Here is a 24872-nt window from a genome sequence, read left to right as displayed (position 1 = left end):
CGTTTTACTGTTTTCTCTTTTCTCCGCCAGCTTTGGGAACTCCTTTATAAGTTGCAGTTTGTGTATACCTACATCGCTCCGTGGCAAATCACGTGGGGTTCTGCATTTCATGCCTTTGCCCAGCCTTTTGCAGTGCCCCGTATCCTTCTAATTACAGTTTTATAAGAATGGGCAGTCATATCCTTCATGAGAATGTGGATTTGCAGGCATAAACTTTGACCAGCATAGGGTGTAGTTAGTGCAAGATAATTTATCAAAAACTCAAGAGTCTTAGAGTTCACACCTGTATTGATTTTGATTGTTTAACTTAAGTGAACATCCATGCCTCACAGAGGTATGTGGGAGAACTATAAAAACTGTAATGCTGACTTAAAATTTTGTTGGTATACGCAAGTTGTAAAATTGACATGCCAGATATGTTTGAAATAAAGATAGGAAATAGTTTTCATAATGAGGTGTTTTTCACCAATCTAATTTTACAGTCCTATAATGTCTTCAAAGTACTTTGTAAAATAAAAGTAAGGATTAATGGTGATATAGATGTTGAATTGAAGACTATAGTGGTTATCTGTAAATTTTAGTCTCCTGGAAAATTAAACCCTAAGCATTTCTGCCCAACTTTGAATAATGAACTTCTTCCAGCTGAATAGCATACCAAGTGATCTATTGGGTCCCTTTGAAGAATCCTGTCAGGTTGTGTTTTCTGAACTGTGTCTTTTTACTTGAACATCCTTCATTGTCTAGTGAAATAGCCTCTTTGTAACTCTCCACAGAGCTCCTTTTCCTAATTGTCTTAATCAAAATGTTTAGAGGAAATACTTTTGTGCTGAGATGAATGTTAAGTTTCTTAACCAGTTTTCCCGTAGACTCAGCCATGCTGTTTGTTCAGGCTGCCGTTTCGGCCTTCTTTTCTACTCCACTGAACCCTTTTCTGGGAAGTGCAATATTCATCACTTCATATGTCCGACCTGTGAAATTCTGGGAAAGAGACTATAAGTGAGTATAGCCTATAAGGAAAATAAAACTTGATTACCAATTTTAATCATTTTTAGTAGGAAAAACTATGAGGGTGTTAATAGAAGTTATTCATAGTTAATGATTTATTGTGTTGAAATATTTCATATTACGGAAAACTGATAAACTTTTAAAATGTAAAAATTATAGTAAAAGTAAAAAAGCCAGAGGAAGGTGAAATTTTTATTTTCTGTTCATAAGATTTTTAAAACATAGTTTATCCCTTTAGTGATACTTTCTTGGAATTATTCTATGTTAATGGCACTCAAACTGTTATTTAACAATTGCAATAAATTATCTTACAGGTTTTTTTTTATTTTATGAATATAACTTTTTTTTTAATCTTCTTTGTACATAAAGTCTTTTTTCTCTATTTAGGCTGAGTTCCTTAGACTAATTATTAATCTAGTAACTGGTAACTGATATGTGTGTATTCTCTCCAAACTTCCCTTTATTTATTTAAGAATAATTCCTAGACTGGAAATTACTGAATAAGTAAGCGTAAACATTTTAGAAGATTTTAATTAACAAAGTGATTTCCAAAAATCTTATAGTAGTAATGTATCATACTTTAGTATTTTACATACTATAGTAGTAACTACTCATATGCAAGTTCAAACTGAAGCTGAGGAAAATTAAGTCAAGACCACCGGAATCAAAATTTGACATTGAAGTCTATCTCACCTGAATTTCCAAACCCTCTCAAGAACAGGTTTGAGGTCTTGAACATTAATGAGTGAAGACCAGATGAGTTGTGGGAAGATACCAAAAATATCATCCAGGAAGAATGCAAAAGGTCATTGCAAAAACTAAGGAGGAAGAAAAGACCAAGGTGGATGTCAGAAGAAACTCTGAATATTGCACGGGAGTGCCAAGAAGCCAAAGCCAAGGGAAGAAATCAAGATACGAAGGAGTTGAACAGAAGATTCCGAAGGGCAGCGTGGAAAGACAAAGTAAAATATTATAATCAAATTTGCAAGGAACTGGAGTCAGAAAATCAAAAGGGCCAAACTTGCTCAGCGTTTCTTAAGTTGAAGGAAATGAACAAATTCAAGCGTTGAGTTTCAATGCGTAAGGATGTTTTGGGCATAATATTAAATGATCAAGAAAGTATTAAAAGAAGATGGAAAGAGTATATAGAGTCATTGTACCAAAAGGAGTTGGTGAACACAGAAGAATTTCATGAAACAATGTATGAGCAAGAGCCTGCGGTGATGAAGGAAGAAGTTCAAGCTGCTGTGAAAGAATTGACAAAAAAACAAGGCTCGGGGAATTGACAGCATACCTATTGACATATTTCAACAAACAGATGCTGCCCTAGATGTGCTAAGTTGTGCCAAGAAATCTGGAGAACAACCACCTGGCCAACTGACTGGAAAAGATCTGTATTTGTTTCCATTCCAAAGAAAGGTGACCCAACAGAATGTGGAAATTATAAAACAAAATCATTAGTATCACGTGCAAGCAAAATTCTGCTGAAAATTATCGAAGAATGACTGGAGCAGAAGACAAGCAGAGAACTGCCTGAAGTACAGGCTGGATTTAGAAGAATCCGTGGTACTAGGGATATTATAGCTAAAGTTAGATCTTGGCTGAAAGGAGAGAGTACCAGAGGAATGTCTGTCTGTGTTTCATTGACTATGCAATGACATTTGATTGTGCAGATCACAACAAACTGGCTGAATGTGAGAAGAAAGGAAATTCCAGAACACTTGACTGTGCTTATGTGAAAACTATGCTTGGACCAGGAGGCAATCATCAGAACAGAGCAAGGAAATATTGCATAGTTCAAAATTGGGAAGGGTGTTTGCCAAGGATGTGCCCTATCTCCATATCTTTTCAATCTATATGCGGAACACATTATGCAGGAGGCTGGGCTCTGTGAGGATAAATGTGCCATCAGGATTGGAGATGAACTCATCAATAATCTGCATTATGCAGATGACATAATACTACTTGCTGAAACTGAGGAGGACCTGAAGTGCTTGCTGCAGAGGATCAAGGACTGCAATCTTCAACATGGATTGAAGTTCAAAATCAAGAAAACAAAGATTCTCACCACTGGGCTGATTGGCCATATTAAATAATAAATAGTAAAGAGATTGAGATGGTTAACAGATTCAGTTTGCTTGGCTCTACAATCAACCCTTTTAGTACTAGTAGCCAGGAAATTAAAAGATTAATTCAATCAGGAAAGTTGGCTGTCAGAGACCTCTCCAAAGTACTGAAAAGCAACATGTCAGTCTGGAGACTAAGGTGTACCTAATACAGGCCATGGTCTTTGCAGTTACTTACTATGCATCAGAAAGTTGGACAATGACATGGGATGAGAAAAGGAGAATTGATGCTTTTGAGCTGTGTTGCTGGAGAAGAGTACTGAATATACCATGGACTGCTAGGAGAACAAACAAGTTTATCTTGGAGAGGGTGAAGCCAGGCTGCTCCTTGGAGGCAAGGATTCTGAAGCTTCATCTGACATACTCTAGACATGTTGCAAGGAGGTATCAGTCCTTGGCAAGGGATATCATGCTTGGGAGGGTGGAGGGACAGGGCAGGAGAGGAAGACCCTTGATGAGATGGATGTTTCAGTGACTTGATTAATGTGGGTAGGTGTGTCAGAGACAATAAGATTGGCAAGGGATAGAGGAGGGTTTAGGGCTGTTGTACATAGGGTCGCTATGAGTCACAGGTGACTTAATGGCACATAAAAATAACAATAGTAATAATATGTAATACTTGAGCATCTCCAAGACTACCTATCTCTCTGCATCTTCACACAGTGCATAGCTTAGTTGTTGTTGTTGTTATGTGACGTTGAGTGGCTTGCGACTCATAGTGACCCTATGTACAACAGCCCTAAACTCTGCTCTGTCCTGTGCCAATCGCACTGTCTCTGATACTCCCATCCTGATTGCCCCAATCACTGAATCAATCCACCTCATAGAGGGCCTTCCCCTCCTGCGCTGTCCCTCCACCCTCCCAAGCATGATGTCCTTCTCCAAGGACCGGTCTCTCCTCACAACATGTCCAAAGTATATTAGATGAAGCCTCAGAATCCTTGCCTCCAAGGAGCAGCCCGGTTTAACCCTTTCCAGGACTAATTTGTTTGTTTTCCTAGCAGTCCATGGTACTCTCAATACTCTTCTCCAGCTCCACAGCTCAAAAGCATCAATTCTCCTTCTATTCTCCTTGGTCATTGTCCAACTCTCTGATGCATAACAAGTGATTGTGAAGACCATGGCCTGTATCAAACGCACCTTAGTCTCCAGAGAGACACCATTGCTCTTCAGTACTTTGGAGAGGTCCCTAACAGCAGACTTTCCCATGGCAATGCGCCTTTTAATTTCCTGGCTACTGGTGCCAAGACTGTTGACTGTGGAGCCAAGCAAACTAAAGCTGTGTACAATCTCAATCTCTTCACCATCCATCCTGATGCTGCCGATTGGACCAGTGGTGACAACCTTTGTCTTCTTGACATTGAGCCTCAATCCATATTGGAGGCTGCAGTCCTTGACCCTCTGCAGCAGGCACTTCAGGTCCTCTTCAGTTTCAGCAAGCAGGGTTGTGTCATCTGCATAACGCAGATTGTTGATAAATCGTCCACCAATCTTGACCCCACATTTCTCCTCATAGAGCCCAGCCTCCCAGGTAATCTGTTCTGCATATAGGTTGAAAAGGTATGGAGATAGGATGCATCCCTGGCGTACGCCCTTCCCAATTTTGAACCATGCAGTGTTCTCTTGCTCTGTTTTGACGAATGCCTCCTGGTCCAAGTATAGGTTTCGCATTAGCACGATAATTGTCAGCCATTTTGGACATTGAACTAGCTCATGGGTTTGAAACTTTTACTTTAGTCCATTATGTAAAATTCTATATAATAGTAGTTTCCTGTTTTAATGGACTTCAGTGTTCACTGAAAAATAACAGTCATATTATTTTCTCTTAAATCATCTTTTAACCCAAAAATAATGTTTATAGCAGCAGTTCTTATACTTTTTTCATTATAGATCCACTCTATACTCTTAAAAATGATTGAATACTGTAAGATATTTTTGTTTATATAGTTTTATTAATATTTATTCTTTGGTCGAGTCAGAATTCACTTATAGCTCACCCTCCAGTAGGTTTTGAGACGCTGTAACTCATATGAAAGAAAACTGCCCATCTTTCTCTCTTGGAGCAGCTGGTAGATTCAAATCGCCTGCCTTCCGGTTGACAGTATAGCTTCTTACTCATTATTCCTTCAGTTGTTTTTGTTAGGTGCAGTGAAGTCATGTCTGACTCATATTGCACCTATGAATAGCTGACGTGAGCCCTGCACTGTCCTGGGCCATCCTCATCATCTCTGATACACTAAAACCTGTTGCTGCTCTGTCAGTCCATCTCATTGGAGGTCTTCCTCTCCTTCACTGACCCTCTCAGTCTTTTCAAGTGTGATTTCCCTTTCCAAGGAATAGCCTCACATGTCTAGTGTATCAATGTTGAAGCTTCGCCATCTTTTCCTCCAAGAAGCATTTTAAGCTGCACTTTTCCCAAGACTTAGCTGTTGGTTCTTTTGGCAGCCCATGGGATATTTAATACTCTTCTCCAAAACCGCAATTCAAAGAATTCCTAATAAATTTTTTAAAATCCATAAAATTTAATGCTTATTTATTAAGTTGATATAATAAACGTACTTCCTGTTAACATAACTGACTTTTTTTTAATAACTGACTTGTTTTTAAAATGAGAATAGCTGTACCTTCTCCCAAAAATGATTAGTGAGAAGGGTCGCACTGTTTTATATTTTCACAAATTTCTTTAATATCTGGTAAGTAAAAGACAACTAGAGTTTTGTACCTGTTTTCCCTTCAGTCTGTTATATACTATGTTTTGATTAAGTATATTAAGAAAATCTGACCTCATACAGGTATACTATTGTAATAGAAAAACATTTTAGTAGCTTTTTCAGATAAAAGTGACTATAGTGATATTTCACTAAATCGTAAAAATGGTAATATCTCAGCATTTATTTGTAATGTGAAGTCTAAAAGCATACACATGAACTTTAAGAATTGAGAGTTATATCATAACAACAGTAAGCCACCAGAGATCCCTCTAAATAAAGTCTGATTTATATAGGATCAAATAGGTAGCAGCACCTTTAAAGATTACCTGGGAACTTCGTAAGGTTATGAGTTTACATTATTAACAGGAGGAACAAGTATAAATACTCAGCAGTAAAAGAAATTTCATATGAATGCTTCTAAGGTTAATGGGTTTGTCTATAAGCCCTCAGGAAGTGTCGTTTCCTCAGAATAATATTTTCTTAATTAGTAAAATTTACAATCAAATAAGGGGGGAAAATTGGGTTACATCCAAATCCATTGATTTTTCTTATGCTTTATAAGTAGACTTTTTTTATCCCGGTATTATTTTGTAGCATCATTTAATGGCCATTTGGAAAATATTCGTTCACTGAATAATGTAGAGCTTCCAAATGTTAAAATATTTCCTTATACAATAGTGTTCAAAGTGTCTTCGTTAATATCACCACCAACTTTGAAAAAATCTATAAGGAAGCTTTCAAGCCTGTGGTAATAAATATACATTTTCCAAAATTTTAGAGTTTGCTTAAATATTGAATTTTATCATTGAGTACAGATAGTTGCTGGAGGTTGTCCTTGAAATCGCAATAGCTTCATTTTCAAGAAATATCTGTTAAATACATGCGCCTGATTAATCTTAGTTTATTTAGTATGTCTGTTTATATTTTGTCACAAATAATGTTAAAAAGGTCTCTACAGGATGGTTGATATTTAGTAAAATTAATAATTTTTACCTCATCATATAGTTTCACTGCTTTTTATTCATTCTCAAGTACCACCTATTGCAACACATTACTTTTTAGCTGCCAATGCAATTGTACAAACAAAATGAAACTCCATACTGTTAGGATAGTTTAGACCTTGAAAAATCCCTGGAAAGGTCTTTGAGACACTGCCTTGGATTCTGTGGACCACAATTTATGAACCATTTGATAAAAACATTATACTTACAAACTTTAGTATATGTACCTTCTCTTGGCATAATTTTAAAGGAACAACATATAATGAGTGAGCATTTTTTGATCCTGGGCCTTTTTGTCAGTTTGTTTCCCCACAGTACACTCAATAATACCTTCTTCACATTGTTCAAGGAAATATCAGTTTGGAAAAAACTTCACATATTTGTGGGGAAGGGAGAGATGGAAGGGTCAGCAACCCTTTACCCCTAAAGTTATGCTACTAAAAAGTTTTTATCATAATGCTAACAAAGATTTTGTCAGATATTTTCATAGGGTAGTGTTGCTTGTTTTAATTATTCTTTGTTTTTCTTCTTTGTCCTTAATTGTTGAAACAGTTTTTTGAGGTATAAAACAGTTACTGAAAATGTTTCATTTTGTCATCTTCAGCACAAAACGAGTGGATCATTCAAATACCAGATTGGCCTCCCAGCTTGATAGAAATCCAGGTAATAGCTCTCTTTGTAAGTAAAAAGGTAGTTATAAAGAATGTAATACTTATGTTTCACCAAGCTGTTGAGAAACCTCACTGGTTCCAAGTGAAAATTGAATCTGTTTTTAAGAACTAAATATTCCTTTCCTAACTTTAGCAAAGTATATTCACGCAAAAATATCTATAAATTATAAAAAATATATCTATAAATATGCTCATCTTTTAGGAAATACTATATAAAAATGCTGATAAGACAGACAATACCATTTAAAAACTAAAGGACAGTTTTTATATAGCTTAAAAATTAGAACCAGTTAAAACTGGCTAGGTATGTTAAAGGAGATGCTGTCAGATAGATACATAGTTTATTAATATGTTGTTAATTACCACCCAGGCAGTTATGACTCATAGCGAATCTCTGTACACCAGAGACAAACCTTGGCTTGTCCTGCACCATCGTGATCCTCTGACATGCTTGGGTCCATTACTGCAGTCACTGTATCTGTCTATCTCGTTGAGACTCTTCCTTGCTGACCCTATACATTTCTCACCATGGTTTCTTTTTCCAAAGGCTGATCCCTCCTGATAACATGCCCAAAATGTGAGATTATTTCACTGTCCTTGTCTCTAAGGGGTGCCCTCATTGCACTTCTTCCAAGACAGATTTGTTTGTTCTCTTGGCAGTGCCTGTTATACTCAAAATTCTCTGCCAACACAACTCAGAAGCTTTTGGTGCATCTTTCATCATCTTTGTTTATGTCCAGCTTTCACATACATGGAAAGCAGTTGAAAATACTGTAGCTTAGATCGTGCACACCTTACTCTTTAAGCTGATATTGTTGCTCTTTAGAACATAAAGAGATACTTTAAAAACTTCATGGAACACCTTATAATATGGATAAATCTTTAAGACATTATAACTGAATAAAATTAGTCAATCACTAAAGGACCAATATTGTCTAAATCTACTGTTAATTTCTTATTTCTAATTTAAAATTAATCTGCTATTTATAATTTACTATTAATACTAAAGCAAGGAAAGGTTTACACAAAGAAAGAATAAACATATTTGATGACTGCCAAGAATGAGAGGGAGCAAGTGGGTAGAACAATCACTAATGCTGCAATAAACCCAGAAAACAAGCCCACTGCCATTGATTCTGTCACCGCTCATATGACCCTCCATCAGTTTTCCACAGCTCTAAATCCTTATCAGAGGAGACCAGTCATCTTTCTCCCTTGGAGCACCTGGTAGATTTGAACCATTGACCTTTCATTTAGGAGCACATTACTCCAAAGCTCCCTAACTGGACGAGTATTAAGTTTGCATGAAAAGAAAAACAATGGAAGGGGGGAAAATGAAAACCAAATAGTGTGGAATATTTGTGTCCAACCCCCATGTACAGATTATTGCTTTGGATGGGTTATTTCTAGAGATAGGTTCTCTTATTTCTTGAGTGACATTTTATCATAGGTTTGTTTTTTTTTTTACTTGATAACCATCGCATCAGACTTTCCAAGTTCTTTACTGCTAACTCAGTATATATAGTTTGTTTCTCTTAAGCTAGTACTAACCATCGCAGTACAGGTGCTCGTTGAATGGTCAGCGTTTCCCCCCCTGGATTTTTGACTGTTACAATAGACGCTTTGGTAAATGGGCTGTCTTTGTTAGAATAATGAAATTATATCAGTGTGTAGGATATGTCTTGAGTCAGTCTCTTTTGAGATGTTAAAGAGATTAAACAAGCAAATGAGAGTGAGTGGAAATGGAGTATGATAGTTCTTCAAAGAACCAGGAAATAGAAGTTTAAGGGATAAGAACATTCCTTCAGAGCCAGCAGAGTAAGAGAGCCTTCCCTTAGACCCAGCACCCTAAATTCAAACCAGTCGCCTTCTAAACTGTAAAAAGATCAATTTCTCTTTGTTAAAAATACCTGCTTCCGGTTTTTCTCTCCTTTTCTGCTGACAGCATGCTGTAAAATCTGATTTCACCCCTTTCTTTGCTGGGGTCCTCTCTCCCTTGACCCTGTTCCTCCTTTTCCACTTTAACTCTTCTGCGTGCCCCCCCCCTTTAGTTAGTCATGCCTCTGTCTTCTTACCTTAAAAAACCTCTTTCACTTGTTTTACCAATTTTTTTTTAAAAAAAGAAAATACCCACCTGCTTCTGGTACCTCTATTATAGCAGCAGGTGGAAAAGACTTTTTGTTTCATCTAACCCAAGGTCCACATTTTGTGGATAACAATTGGAAATTCGGAAAGGTTGACATCTAACTTTGATTTCTGAAGCTTTTCCCATTATTCTGTGATTCATATATATATGAAAATTATAAAAGTGGGAATAATGTTTTCCTTGTAAAAAAAATAGTTATATCCTTAACTGGAGGTTACTTTTAATATGTTTTGGTTTTTTTTTACAATCTTGTTGTCAGTATGAAAGCATTTAAAGTAAAATTTAACCTTTTAAAATCCCTTATTATAGGATCGGATGACAACAATCTGAATTCCATCTTTTATGAACATTTAACCAGATCCCTACAACACAGTCTGTGTGGTGATTTACTCCTTGGACGGTGGGGAAACTACAGCACAGGGGAGTGTTTCATTCTGGCCTCTGACTACCTCAATGCATTAGTCCACCTTATTGAGATAGGCAATGGCCTGGTCACCTTCCAGCTGCGGGGACTTGAATTCAGAGGTAAGCTGTTCACCCACCTTGTATTTTCTTTCTAAAGTGAACTCCTGTGGCGTCTTAAATTTTATATGTTTATATCTCAAATCAAAAGTTGTTCTAAAATTAACCTTTGGGTTTGTGGGATGAGAAAAGTTGTTATAGAATAATGGGTTATTTTCCCCTCCAAAATTTCATATTCAGAAAATAATCATTTATACTGTGGGGTATTATGTATAAATACTTAATCTACATTACATATGTGTATATAACATATGTGTAATGGACTTGTTTTCCTAGTTTCTTGGTGATGGTGAATCACTTGTTCAGGGTTTGCTTTCATTTTACCTTTTTGAGGATGGTTGCATTTATTTGTTATATGGCTGGCAACTTAGAATGCTGTGTTATGTATGAGAGGTACTACTTTTTTTATAGATGTACTGCCTTTGTCCTCAATAAGTTTGCTTTTTTAAAAAAAATTGATGAGATTCACATTACATGAAACAAACCACTTTAAAAATACTGCATTCACAGTGTTGTACAACCATCACCTCTGTCTGGATAAAACATCTCATTACCCTAAAGTCAAGCATTACACCACTTTCATCTGTCTTTATTTATTATCTAATTTTCCCATGCATATGAAGTGATTTCTATACTATGGCTTGAGGCAGGCACACTTCAGTCCTCAAAGTGACATCTTATAGCAAATTTGCCCAGTGTGTTGCATCTTCTGATTTTTTGACTGGTGCTTTGGCATTAATTACTGTTTCACGTAAAATTAAATCCCTGGCTACTTGAATTGTTTCTTCATTTGTCATGATGTTACTTATTGGCTCAGTGGTGAGGATTTCTTATTTTCTTTCTGTTGAGGTCTAGTCCATACTGCAGGCTGTAATCTTTACTCTTCTTCACTGAGTGCTTCAGGTCCTCTTCACTTCCAGTAAGCAATGTTTTATCATTTGTATATTGCAGATTGTTGATAAATCTTCATATATTCCAGCTTCAGGGAATGCTCATCATCCATGCTAAATAAGTGTGGTAAAAAGATATAATAACACTAATGAATACTTTCCTACTTTTAAATCCTACAGAATCCCATCATTCTTGGTCTAGATAGTCTATACATAAGTTCCTTCTGCATAAATACAATGAATTGTTTCGCAGTTCTCTTTCTTCACTGAGTTGTTCATAGTTAGTTACAATTCATATTGGTTATAATCAAATGCCTTTGCAGTCATTAAAACATAGATAAACATCTTTTTTTACGTTCTCTGCCAGGATCCAAAGCAGGGATGCCAGCAAAGATAGCCCGAATTCACAATATCCTTTTTTAATTCTGTTTGAACTTCTGGCAGAATTTTACTAGGTTGGAGTGAAAAAGAACTAGTTTGATTTCCTCAGAACCTAGAATAAAGCAAAAACCAGAAGTACATTTTTTATGAGTAACTCTGTATATATAGTATCATATATAATGCTCATCTGTAATAGGTATTTCTTTTAATGTGAGATACAAGACAAGGGGGTTTCTTATAACCATTATGTTACATTATTTTGAAAGTGTTAACCAGTGTAATTAAGCAAGAAAATAAAAATAATAAAATGGTTGAACATTCTAGGATACAAAACAATACAACTCTTAGCTTGGCCCACCTTGTAACCTCAGCCTTTTCTATCAACGTACCTCCACTACTTGTGACTAGTTTTCTCAGCATCTTTTCTCTTAAAATAGTGGGTGGGTTGTTGTTTTTTTTAAGGTACGATATGAGAGTATGTGTTTCCTCAATATTTCCACAATAAGAAATTACTGTACAGTCTCAGAGTTATTTTTATGTTGTTGTTATGTGCCATCAAGTCACCTGTGACCCATAGCGACACTATGTACAGCAGTTCTGAACCCTGCCCTGTCCCGAGCCAGTCTCTGATTCTAACACACTAACCCTCATGCCCTGGTTACTTTACATCCAGAGTCTTCCTTTCCTGCACTCTCCCTCCACTCGTCCAAGCATGATGACCTTCTCCAGGGACTGATCTCTCCTGACCACATGCCCAAAGTATGTGAGATGGAGCTTCAAAATCCTAGCCTCCAAGGAGGAACTTGGTTTCATCCTCTCCAAGATAGACCTATTTGTTTTTGTTGTTGTTGTTGATTGCCTTCAAGTCAAGCATAACTCATTAGAACCCTATGAACAAAAGGCCTGAAGCCCTCTACAACTATCAGCACTTACCATAGTTCATAGAGTTTCTGGAGGCATGTTATTTAGGAAGTGTATGCTATTCCTGTTTCCAAATCTGTCATAGTATGTTATTGTTTTATGTGCCATTGAGTCACTGCAGTCTCTAACAACCCTGTATACAGCAGCTCTGAACCTTTCCCTGTCCTGAGCCAGTCTCAGTAACTCTGACACACCAACCCCCATCACCCCAGTCACTGTATCAATCCATCTTATCAGGGGTCTCCTTCTCCTGCGCTGTCCGTCCACCCATCTGAGCATGTTATCTTTCTCCAAGGACAATCTCTCCTGGCCAGAGGCTCAAAGTAAGTGAGGCATAACTTTAAAATCCTAGCCTCCAAGGAGAGACTTGGTTTCACACTCTTCAAGACAGACCTGTTTGTTTCCTTGGCTGTCTATGGTATGTTCAGGACTCTTCTCCAGCACCACAACTCAAAGGCATCTGTTCTTCTGTCATCCTTAGTCATTGTCCAACTCTCTGGAGCATAACAAGTAATTGAGAAGACCATGGCCTGGATTAGGTGCACCGTTGTATCTAGACTGACATCATTGCTCTTCACCACTCTGGAAATTTGTTTTCTATAGCATAACTTAAATTGTTATTGTTGTTGTTGTGTACCACCAAATCAGAACCAATCCATAGCTGACCCTCTAGTGGGTTTTCAGAGGCAGTTTAATCACATGGGAGGAGACACATATATAAAATTAAGTATGTCTCTCTTAAGTTCTTACATAATATTAACTATAAACAAGACCACAGACCAAGAATAATATTAACAGTAATATGACAGATGATGTTTTATTGGCGTTAGTTTGCCATGGTTCTCATATTATATTGAATCTGGTTTTGTATTTTCATGTCAATAATACTAAAACACAGAATGGCATTTTGATGAATATTTTTAAGAATGTAGTGTCAAGATTTGTTTGCTAATGCACATTAATCAAATTCTTACCTAATTAAAGCTTTATCTGCAGGTAAGTCCTATTTGCCAATATTACAGTCTTACTCAATGATTGTTTGAACTGAGAACAATTTTTAAAGTATGGTTAGTATAAAATTCTAATGACCTGGTACCTGTTAGCACATTCAAAGAATCAGTCTGTACATAGTATTTCTGCTTATAGCATGAACACAATGTGGCAGTAAATCTTCCATTCTCAGTTCAGCATGTTCTTCTTTCTGTATACTCATGTGCCATGGGATAATTCAGTTTCCACATAACTCTTTTCTGAGATAATTCAGCCTTTATAAGATGTACTTTTATTGCCCTGACTCTGTTTGATACAAATTAAATTCTAAGCTTAAATTTGAAAAATTTGGGTATCAATGAATCAAAATTAAAGAGGTTACTTTCTTTTTTTTTTAAGTTTTGGAGGACATGTACATTTCAACATTTATTTCATTTTAGAACCACAGTTTTTACAGTCATCATTGATTATTCTCAGTATAAATTCTTATAATAATTATTTACTACATTTTATTTTTTTAAGATTTTACGTATTTATCTTTTATCTAGCTTTTTAATCTTTATCTTTTCCCACATTAACAATGCTTGATTAAAAGTACAAGTAAGATAAGGCCCTTTATTTAATGTCTTTATTCCAATTCACCTTTGATCAAATACTTCATCATTTATGTAATAAAAGAAAATTACTGTGCATACATTTTAGTTACTCATCATGAGAGGAATATGGAATAATACCTTCTTTCCATTGTTTGCAGCCATTGTTAATGAACATTCTATGAAATCAGTCACGTTTTCATTCATTATAGTATGTGTCTCTCTGAATTCCTTGTGTCTTTGAAGCATTTCTTTTCCTAAATCTGCTTTTTTCCCCTTAATTTATAATATGCATTCTCCCTCTCTCTCTCTCTCAGGTACTTACTGTCAGCAACGGGAAGTGGAAGCCATTACTGAGGGCGTGGAGGAAGATGAAGGCTTTTGCTGCTGTGAACCTGGCCACATTCCTCATGTGCTTTCATTTAATGCTGCTTTTAGCCAGCGCTGGCTAGCTTGGGAAGTGATAGTCACCAAATATATTTTGGAGGGTTATAGCATTACTGACAATAGTGCTGCTTCTATGCTACAAGTCTTTGATCTTCGGAAAGTACTCACCACCTACTATGTTAAGGTAATACCATGTGCCTGCTTATATCTTCTCTTGGAAAACATAAATAGTCTTTTTTGCTTGTGCTTTGCTTTTAAGCAGTGATTTAAGCTCTAGTATCTAGAAAACTTACTAAAACACACCTATGAAGATGTAAAAAAGAGTATGGCAGACATGAAAGCTTCTGTGTCTGATCTCCACGAACTTAACAAGGAGGAGCAGCTCCCATCCGCATCATAACACTGATTCCTACACGCTTGGACACAGTGCCGCATTCCCCGCACCACCTCTACAGTTCTAACCTCAGCTATCCTTCCCAAGGCTCTTGCTGCTCTGCTATTAGGTCTGGTAATCCAGAGCAGTGAACACAGAGAACCTGTCATACTCTGGGTTCTAATATTTGTTAGGGAAGATAACAGGTTAAAATTCAGGCTGAAAACAGAATACAATTCCTCAGTCCAACCAGCTCCTGAAGGAAGGTTGAAGTCCCTTGGCCTTCAGACTCTTGGCCTCAGATTATAATTTATAACAGCAAAAAGTTTCCGATTAAAAACAGCCTAGGGAAGTAGCACAAAGGGAAGTGTCCAGGAGACAGCAGGACATGAAGTCACACTTGTGCAGACAGCACTTAATTCTCCCAGCAGGGACATGTGACCGTAACCAGTCAGAGAAGCTCAGTTAAGCCTAGCATCCAGCATTTTTATTGAGACCCATTCAACAAAAACATGATTGACTGACCATGATGCTAATCTTCATGTCCAGACCTTTCAGAGGTCAAGTGGATACTGCGTGACCTAAAACACCTCCTGCATAAGACACGCTGTTAACATAGACTAATTGGCATGGCCCAAGATTACCAGGGAAACAAAGGGATAACTATCCAGGGAACACTTAATCAGACAGAATAGTGTGACAGCTTAGAGATTGCCACCCATCACAGATAAATTTTAGCTCAGCTTCCATTTTATATGTAAGAGGAAGAAAGGCCTAACAATCTTGAAAATTAGCCATTGAAAATCAGATGGAACACACCATGGTATTCCCCAGTGATGCTGGAATGTGAGTCCTCCAGTCTGGAAGGCACTAAGAATACGGTCTTGACATGGGAAAGCACTGGACAGTGCATCCTGTGAGTAAGAACCAATTCAGTGGCTACTAACATCACCTCAGATGAGCTGTGGGCAAAGGTACCCTTTAGGAAAGGTTAATTCTTTATTGCACAGCTATTCTGATGAATTAGATTGCAAAATAGGAAAGATCTGGTGGGGATCTGGAAAGATAGCGCAACAGTGGGCATATTTTGGTGTTGATTAATTTTATAAAATCTAATGAATGGGAGTGATTGAATGAAACAACAGTGTGAATGAAGATAGTGCGTACAAACTTTGTAAGCAAACCAGTATAAAATAAAAATTTAATAAATAAAGTCTGAAGCATAAAAAAAATTACAGAAATACAGCATGGCTATAATTTAAGAGTTTCTGCTGAAGTCTGTATTTTTAAGAGGAAAATCTGTGATTTTTTTTTTAATGACAAATGTCTGAATTTTCTGAACATCATTACCTCTAAGTACTGCCTAGTGATTCTCAAACTTTGAATCTTCCATGCAATGTTTATTTAAAACCCATATTGTGAAACTAAAAGTGTTGATTTTAGAATATATGTGATATATGTAAGTGTATGAATACCATTTTATCTCTACTTCTAAATATATATATAAAACTTTATCATTATATACTTATTATGTATATTTATACTTATATACTTTATATGTATAATATGTATTATTTTCTCATTCCCTTACTAACATTACAAGATGAATTAAGCTTACTATGTAAAATCTCTCAGATTGGTATATAGTGACAAAGCTTTTTTTTAAAAACTTAAAATCCCAACCTCCCTTTTTTATTATAAGACTATATCCTACATCTGGTGGGCTTATCGGCAGGATTTTTGGTAAAAAGCGCAGGCCCCAGGTCCTCCAGACTTCTTGGATTCGCAGTGACAAGGGCCAGCCACCAGTAGGGTCCGATCATTCTGGATGACACTATCTCTGATCTCCTTCTTGGAGGCTCATCCATGTATTTCTGGTAATTGGTAACCAAGGTTTTGGAGATGGACTGGTGGATTGTGCAAATCCGGGCAGTGTGACCACCACCCTTCACACTGACTCACTCGGATGTCTCCACTGGCAAAGCATTCTTTACTCAGAAGCAGATCAGGTTCTAGGAGCTTGTACTGCAACATGTAGTACTCAATCGTCTCCATAGGGCAGCTGTTCACCTTGATTCGGCTGTTGCCCCGTTTGCAGTATGCCATGGTTAGGGTGGTCTTCTTGTGTCTGAAGACTTGCAAGGACTGCAGCAGAACCTTGGACAGCAAGGCTGATGGCTAATGGGAGGGCTGCCCTCTGCACAGCCGGCAGCTATTCCAGCCACTTTTCAGGGTCTACCAGTGACAAAGTTTTTCACCTAGCTTAAAATACCCTAAATACTGATGTTAAGTGCAATAATTGGTATTGTTTTGAAGTGCTCTCCCTGAATTTATGGCTGCGATTTGAAAGTATTTTAGGGTTTATTTTCACCAAGGAAAATTTGACGTACAATATTATCGCACTCTGAATATGTACACACAGCACTGAGCCAGAATGAAGTACTCTTGAGCTGCCATTTCAGTAGACACACAGGGAATTCCGTTTTTCTGAGGAATTAAAATGACATCAACTTGTTATTGTACCTGAAATTCTTTTTTGTTTCCACATTAGGGTATCATTTACTATGTTACAACTTCTTCTAAATTAGAAGAGTGGCTCGCTAACGAGACAATGCAGGAAGGACTGCGTCTCTGTGCAGATCAGAATTATGTGGATGTGGACCCAACGTTTAATCCCAACATCGATGAAGACTATGACCATCGGCTGGCAGGCATATCCAGGGAGAGCTTCTGTGTGATTTACCTCAACTGGATAGAGTATTGCTCTTCCCGAAGAGCAAAGGTAGGGGCAATCAATGTCACTTACAAGTCTTTGAATCCAGCTGTTTTCAGAGATCAAAGAATGTGGTTCCAAAACCTAACTTCCTGTGTAGGGGAGGGTGAAGGAAATGGGAAAGATCTAGTGTGAAAAACGGTATACGAAATTTATTATTAAACCAATATAAAATAAATTTTTTAAAAACCCACAAACCCTCACCTCCATCATGACTGTTGAGTTGATTGTGACTCACAACGATCCTGCAGATAGAACATCCCAGAGTAGAACTGCCCCTTCGAGTTTCCGAGGCTGTAATCCTCATGGAGCACATCAGCCAGGCTTTTCTCCCACAGTCACTGGTAAATTTGAACTCCCAGCATTTCAGTTAACAGTTACACACTTACCCGTTACTCCACCAGAGATTCTTTTCCAGACCATAGCCTTATGTAATTGAACCCCCAGCATCCCAATGTGGTGGTGGTGGTGGTGGTGGTGGTTCTGTACTCTCAAATTAGCACTGACCCTCCAGTGGGTTTCTAGAGGCAGTTAATCTCACAGGCGGTGATTGCCTGTCTTTCTCACGCAGAGCAACTGGTAGATTCGAACTGTGTTCCTTTGGGATTGCAGTGCAGCTCCGACCAGTAGGCCACTCAAGCTCCCTAGAGGATTGCTTTGTGCCCTGGAGAATAATGGATCTTCTGCCATTCAGAACCCTTTAAGATGGTCTAGAATGTATGCACTGACCATCTTTAGATTTAGCACTTTGCAACTGCTTATTGGAAGGTATACCCTCTAATATCAGTTTCTTGTCTGTTTACTTTGTTCCTGATAAAGGGAACATCCTTATTCTTCCTCTTTGAACACTGGCCTTGGAGCTTTTATCATATATATTTAAAGAAAGAATGAACAGTAGAATAAAAGAACTTCATAAAAGACTCTGAAACAGGACTGGCAGACAACACCTGGAAATAGACGACCTCAAAGCTCAATTCTCCTTCTAAATCTATAAAAAGCAATAATCTTTTTTTAGAACAGGAGATATCTTTAGAATGTTTTGGACTTGTGTTTTTGCTGTTGTTGAGGACTAGTCATAGTGTCCCTAAGAGCCTTTGTCTGACTTAGATTATAATGGTTATGAGCTCTGGTGGCCTAGTGATAAGATGCTGTGCTGCAATCTTGAAGGTATGCAGTTCAAATCCACCTGTTGCTCCATGGGAGAAAGCTGGTCAGTCTCTTCCTGTGTGATTAACTGCCTCTGAAAACCTGCTGGAAAGTTAGGTATGGGTCTGTTCTGATTTGACTGTACACACAAAAACAACAGTAACTCCTAGAATATACAATGATTACTTCCATTCTCTGTTCTCATGGTCACATGGGCTAGGAATTCACTCTGACTCCACCCAGAAACAGGGATCTGTCCTTACTAAACCTGAGAACCTTTCTTGCAGCGATTATACTTGAGGTCATGGACTTCACTATGGCTGAGACATATGTCAAAGAAGTTTGTCTCCAAACTTTGTATCCCCAGTCTCCATGGATGGCTTATTATTACTGTATTAACCAGGTTTATATTCTGTTCTTACAATTCCTTTGGCAGAAAGTTAACAGTTGTATTTTCCCACCTACACACATTTCATTTTTTTTTCATATGAACCATCAGTTGACATTAATGACTTTTATGATGTCATGCAACAGTCTCAGTTTTGGAAGTTGAAAATTTAATGTGATTCTCTCTGCTTCCTTAAAATCTTGTGTTCTTTTTCTCTGAGTCACCATTCCCAGAATAGCTTTTTCAAGGGGAAGTTAATTAAGCCAAATGATTTGCCTGCTCTAGGTTCTGGTGCCTTCACGTAAATGTCAAAAGCTTCAGAACTCTTCCCAAAATCTCTCCCTAAATACTTCATACTGATTTCAAATGTCATCTTACATGGAAATCTTTAAAATTCTGTTTGTTTCCTCCCTAATTACAGTGTAATCTGTGAGAGCCAGAACTCAACATTTTCATCATTTTCCCAGGTCTTACAAGGTTCCTGCCCTTGATGGGGTGCACCTTACTGCTTTCTCTCATTGCTGTAGTGTCAGAACCAGCTCAGAGCTTACTCTGCGGTGCTTTGTCAGAGGCCGTACCTCACACAAGGAGAGAATGCCCCTCCTTCCCTCAGGGAGTGCTGGTGAGGAGCCACCTGTAGGGCGGCAGTACAGCTCCCTGTCAGCTATGCCACCAGTGGGCTCTGTTAGTGGAAAATACACTTTTTTTCCTTCTCAGATTTCTGATCTAACGGCTTCTGGCTTTTGCAGAAGGTTTCACTCTTACACAGTTGGTGATATTTTTTTTTTTTTTGGGTAGGCATGTACTTCTACTGAAGTTCAATTCAAAAGTAAAAGTAACTAACAATGAGTGTGTATGCTTGTTGGAAATAATTTTATAATTTTATATATATATACTAACAACATTGAAGTAATGTTTATTTCTAAATACACTCCTAGACTAATTTTAGTAAAATTACTTGGAATGCCAAATGAGAAGAACTAGAGTCTAAGACTAAATTTGACCTACTGCTAAGCCTCGTACTCCTGAATATTACAGCCAAGCATAGGGTTTTACTCTTTTCGAGTGGAATTTCTATTTTTCACTCTTTCCTTATGACTTTTAGCCCCAGCCAGGGGTCCCTGCCACAAATACTTGTCGGTACTCGGATGAGGAATCAAAAGGGACCTTCTAAAGATTTCTAGAATTATCTCTGCTTGTAGCTCTTCACACCCTAGTACTTTTTCCTAAGAACTCTACTGGCCTTGAACTCTGCAGCCTCCCAGCTATCACCTCAACTTGGAGACTTGCAGGCTCCACCGGGTTCCTCACATTGCAGCTGTCAAACTGTAGGCAAGAAGTTGGGTCACTCATGTTGCTCCCCTCATTTGTTTCCCATGTCTTGTTATCAGCCCTGCCTGATTGCCAACCCCTGAAAACCATATTTCTTATATTGCATACAGTTCTTTGTTTCAGATGGAAAGAGAAATCTGGTCTCTGTTACTCCATCTTAATCGGAAACAGAAACCTGAACTAAATTGTAATTTTTCTCTCACCACAAAACATTTTCAACACAAAATGCTAGCAGGGGCAGAAGAGGATAAAGAAAAAGAAAGTCTCTGTAGTTTATCATTAGTATTTTTTTTTTACATAACTTCAAATTTGCACACGCCTCTTTTTTACTATTTCTTAAAACAAATGCTTAGTGTTTAATGTTTTGTAACATAGAGCCAAAATCCTTTTAGAATGTCTATTTGATGAATATAGGTTATAAGAGATAAGTATCTTTGGGAGTAGTCTAATTGGCAAGCAGCTAACATATCTTTTATATAACTCTTGGTAGATGATACATTTATCATACTTGAAGTTACATTTACAAATCCTTTTATAATTATAGTTATTTACCTACATTAACTAATATATGTTAATGAAACATGACATCCCTCTCCAAGGATTGGTCCCTCCTTGCAGCATGTCCAGAATATGTCAGACAAAGCTTCAGAATCCTTGCCTCTAAGGACCAGTCTGGTTTAACCCTCTCTAGACAAACCTGTTAATTTTCTTAGCAGTCCATGGTATTTTCAGTACTCTTCTCCAACACCGCAGCTCAAAGGCATCAATTCTCCTTCTATCATCCCTATTCATTGTCCAGCTCGCTGACACATAGCAAGTAATTGCAAAGACCATGGCCTGTATCAGGCATACCATAGTCTCCAGAGTGACATCATTGCTCTTCAGTATTTTGGAGAGGTCCCTAACAGCAGACTGTCCCATCGCAATACGTCATTTAATTTCTGGCTGCTGGTACGAAGAGTGTTGATTGTGGAGCCAAGCAAACTAAAGCTGTTAACAGTCTCAATCTCTTAATCATCTATCATGATGCTGCCAATTGGCCCAGTGGTGAGAATCTTTGTCTTCTTGATATTGAGCCTCAGTCCATATTGAAGTCATGTTTGGGAGGGTGGAGGGACAGTGCAGGAGAGGAAGACTCTCTATGAAGTGAATTAAGTGGCTGGGGTAATTGGGATAGGTGGATTGGATACACATTGGCACAGGATAGAGCAGGCTTTAGGGCTGTTGTACATAGGGTTGCTATGAGTCACAGGCGACTCGACAGCACATAACAACAACATGGTAATGAAATTGACCAGTCAATATTAAATTAATCCTTGTGTCCTTTTTTTGACATTAAATGAGTTATAAAACAAAAAATTTTTATTACTGGTACAGGTCTTGCGTGGCCCCCAGTTTTGTTGTTGTTGGAGGGTTTTTTTTAATTTTATACTGATTTACTTAAAAGTTTGTGTAGATTGTTTTTCACACCAGATTCTTCCCCTTTCCTTTACCCACCCCTCCCTCCACCCATCAAATTGTGCAGCCTTATGATTAAGGGCACCTCCTCTCATCTCTCTGCTCTCCTCTCCTTGCCTTGGATCATTCTGCAATAATGGTCTTATACAATACTTGTCTTTATGAGACTGAGTTCACTTAGCAAAATGCTCTCCAGTCCCTTCCAAGTTAGGTAGTAATTTACAAAGTCATTGCTTCTGTGTGCTGCATAGTATTCCATTTTGTGAATATACCATCGTTTGTCAATCCATTCCATTGTAGTTGGACATTTGGACTGTTTCCATGTTCTTATGATGGTGAATAACACTGCTATGAACATTGGTGTACAAGTGTCTGTTTGTGCCTCAGTTCTCTTTTGAGTATTTGCATTTCTAACAAGTTCCTAGATCATAATGTTACTGGCCCTCAGATTGTGCTTTGAGAACCATAGCACTCAATTATTTTTTGGTAACAGATCCTACCCAGAATTTCTGTAGTATTTAAACCACAATAAAACATTCTACTAGCTTAAATATCAATGACTCCTCTTGGGCTGTCCCAGAGGATAGGACTCGAAGACCTGTCATTTTCCTTCAATTGTCAAATCATTTAGCTGTTTTAAAGAGGAAAAGTTTAAGAGAAAGTAACATTCTACAATTTTATTTTCTTTAGTTACAGATAGGCTGATAAAACCATCACTAACAGTCTTATTTGCCAGAAACAATTCTAAAATAATAATAGAAATGATGTATATCAGTAAATACTTTGAGATATTTATTAAAAGTCCAATACTCTATATTATAGCCACGTTTTTTAATTGTTTTACTTTCATAAAGCACTATAATTTAAAGAACTTTAACATAAAATTAATAATTTCTGTTATGCTATTTTGTTGCTGACTTTGTTTTCATTCCGATTTATTTAAAGAGACGGAAGTCATGCTCTGGAATTCGTTCTTTAATATTCTGATGTGCTAAATATTTATCTACCATTCTGTTAACTAAATGTCCTTTTTTTTTTTTTTTTTTAGCCCCTGGATGTGGACAAAGAGTCATCTTTGGTGACTCTCTGTTATGGACTCTGTGTTCTGGGGCGGAGAGCTTTGGGGACAGCATCCCACCACATGTCTAGGTACGGGAAGCATTTCTGTTTTCAGAGAGAGAACATAAGAAATCATATCATTTAAATCAGATAGAATTTGACACGGAAGCATTCTAAGCAGATTTATTGCAGAAGTCCTTTAGATTTTATATTTGTAAAGGTATTTGATGGTTTATCGTTTTTTTGTGGGTTTTTTTTTTTATTTACTAAACACACATGAGTTTTATTAGCTGGTTAATAGAACTGATTTTTAAAACCCAAACTTAGGGTGATTATTGATAAGAATTTAATAGATTTAGTAAGATGGTTAAAAAAATAATTACATTCTTAAAACGTTGTTCCTTTCTTCCAGTTACCATTTGTTTTTCATAAAATTGACCTGTTTTCCTCTTTAACTAAATTAATTAATATATGTTAATCAAATTGACCAGTCAATATTAAATTAATCTTTGTGTCCTTTTTGTTTTTCCTCTATAGTCTTTGTCTAGAATATTCATAATTATAAGAAAACGGTACATTAAATTTTAGGACTCTAAGTGCAAACAGTTTCTAGACCAATGCATTCATATGAATGAGAAATCAGAAATGGATGCTTTAAGCCTTGTCAGCATTTACTGCAGAATTTGCATCATTGTTGTTGTTAGACAATCTCCCTTTTTTGTTTGAACTTACAGACTCAGCCTTCTGTGTATTTTCTTAGATGGTATTATAATGTTCATAGGAATGGTTCCAAGTCAGACCTTATTTCTGTGTTCTGATGTTATTTCCTGGAGTCTCTTTTCACCTCAGCTTTAGATGCTTCAGATGCACAACCAGATATAAGAATCAGCGTAGTGGAAAACATCTCACTGCCAAAATATGTAAATCTTTATCTCTAATCTTAACAGTAATTTAGAGTCATTCCTCTATGGATTGCATGCCCTGTTTAAGGGAGATTTCCGTATTTCTTCAATTCGGGATGAATGGATCTTTGCTGATATGGAATTGCTAAGAAAAGTAGTAGTTCCTGGAATCCGTATGTCCATTAAACTTCATCAGGTAAGAAGATGAGATTTCTAATCACTGGGATTTTACTGATCGTTTTTCACTTAACTTAACCAACTTATGTATTTCTTAGGAACTTTTTTGAGAAATGATTCTTATCTGAAGTAAAGAAAAACCTAATCCATACCAAGATGTTAATTCTTAGAAGCCTGAACCTGTGCTCCCAACAGTGAATTTGAATATTACTTTTAGAAAGTAACTTGTTTGAGCAATAACTTGGAGAAAATTTTACCCAATGGGAAGCTAGAAATAAAGGTCTTTAGCTGTTAGCCTAATGACAAGAGGAGTGAACTTCCCGGCTGCTCTGTAGGACATAGATGTCACCGTCTGCTTCCAGAAAGAGCCTTGGAAACCTTAAGGTCTTTATAGAATCAACTCAACAGCGACGAGTTTATCTTCATGAGGTAGTAATTCATATGTCTTCCCTACATGAATGCTAGCCAGCTCTGAGTGCAGTGTAAGTCGTCAGTTCAGGAGTATTATAAACAGACTGCTGTTACAGAACCATGTCATTTCATTTAGCATAGTATGTATAATAAGGGACAGATTTAGCCTTAGTTGACTAATCCTAGTGGAATAAAATGAGACCTAGAAATACATTTCCGAAGATTTCGATCAATTCTAGAATACTTTGCTAAATTAATATGCTGTCACCTGCTGAATTTCCATATTCATCTAGAGCATTACTAATGAAAGCTTTATTTGAAATCTCTGTGGAAAATGGAATACATTTTGAAAATAATGAGGAAAATAATCACTTGGGATCAACATAGAATTACTCATTTTCCACTCTGGCGTTAGTCTTGTGATAGAATTCAAGTAATCTAAAGGAGAATAGGATTGTTGTTGTTGTTGTTGTTATGTGCCGTCGAGTCGCCTGCGACTCATAGCGACC

General features: G+C 37.2%; 1 protein-coding gene and 1 pseudogene across 2 annotated transcripts in view; one reads left to right on the top strand and one right to left on the bottom strand.

Moving 5' to 3' along the window:
* Positions 1 to 24872, top strand: part of PCNX (pecanex homolog (Drosophila)) — a 223353-nt gene that overhangs the window by 184094 nt on the left and 14387 nt on the right. For both annotated transcript variants that reach the window (XM_006884726.1, XM_006884725.1), the window contains 8 exons: positions 31 to 139; positions 867 to 996; positions 7448 to 7506; positions 9970 to 10185; positions 14275 to 14528; positions 17269 to 17499; positions 22863 to 22963; positions 23821 to 23971. In XM_006884726.1, coding sequence (XP_006884788.1) covers positions 31 to 139; positions 867 to 996; positions 7448 to 7506; positions 9970 to 10185; positions 14275 to 14528; positions 17269 to 17499; positions 22863 to 22963; positions 23821 to 23971 — 1251 coding nt within the window. The remainder of the gene's footprint in view (positions 1 to 30; positions 140 to 866; positions 997 to 7447; positions 7507 to 9969; positions 10186 to 14274; positions 14529 to 17268; positions 17500 to 22862; positions 22964 to 23820; positions 23972 to 24872) is intronic.
* Positions 16443 to 17174, bottom strand: LOC102858849 (annotated as a pseudogene).

Source organism: Elephantulus edwardii, unplaced genomic scaffold, assembly GCF_000299155.1.
Source record: "Elephantulus edwardii isolate Elephantulus edwardi_28Jun2011 unplaced genomic scaffold, EleEdw1.0 scaffold00037, whole genome shotgun sequence".
In the NCBI taxonomy this organism is placed as follows: domain Eukaryota; kingdom Metazoa; phylum Chordata; class Mammalia; order Macroscelidea; family Macroscelididae; genus Elephantulus; species Elephantulus edwardii.
Note: the sequence above shows the minus strand (reverse complement) of the source record. Positions and strands in the feature narration are given on the sequence as shown.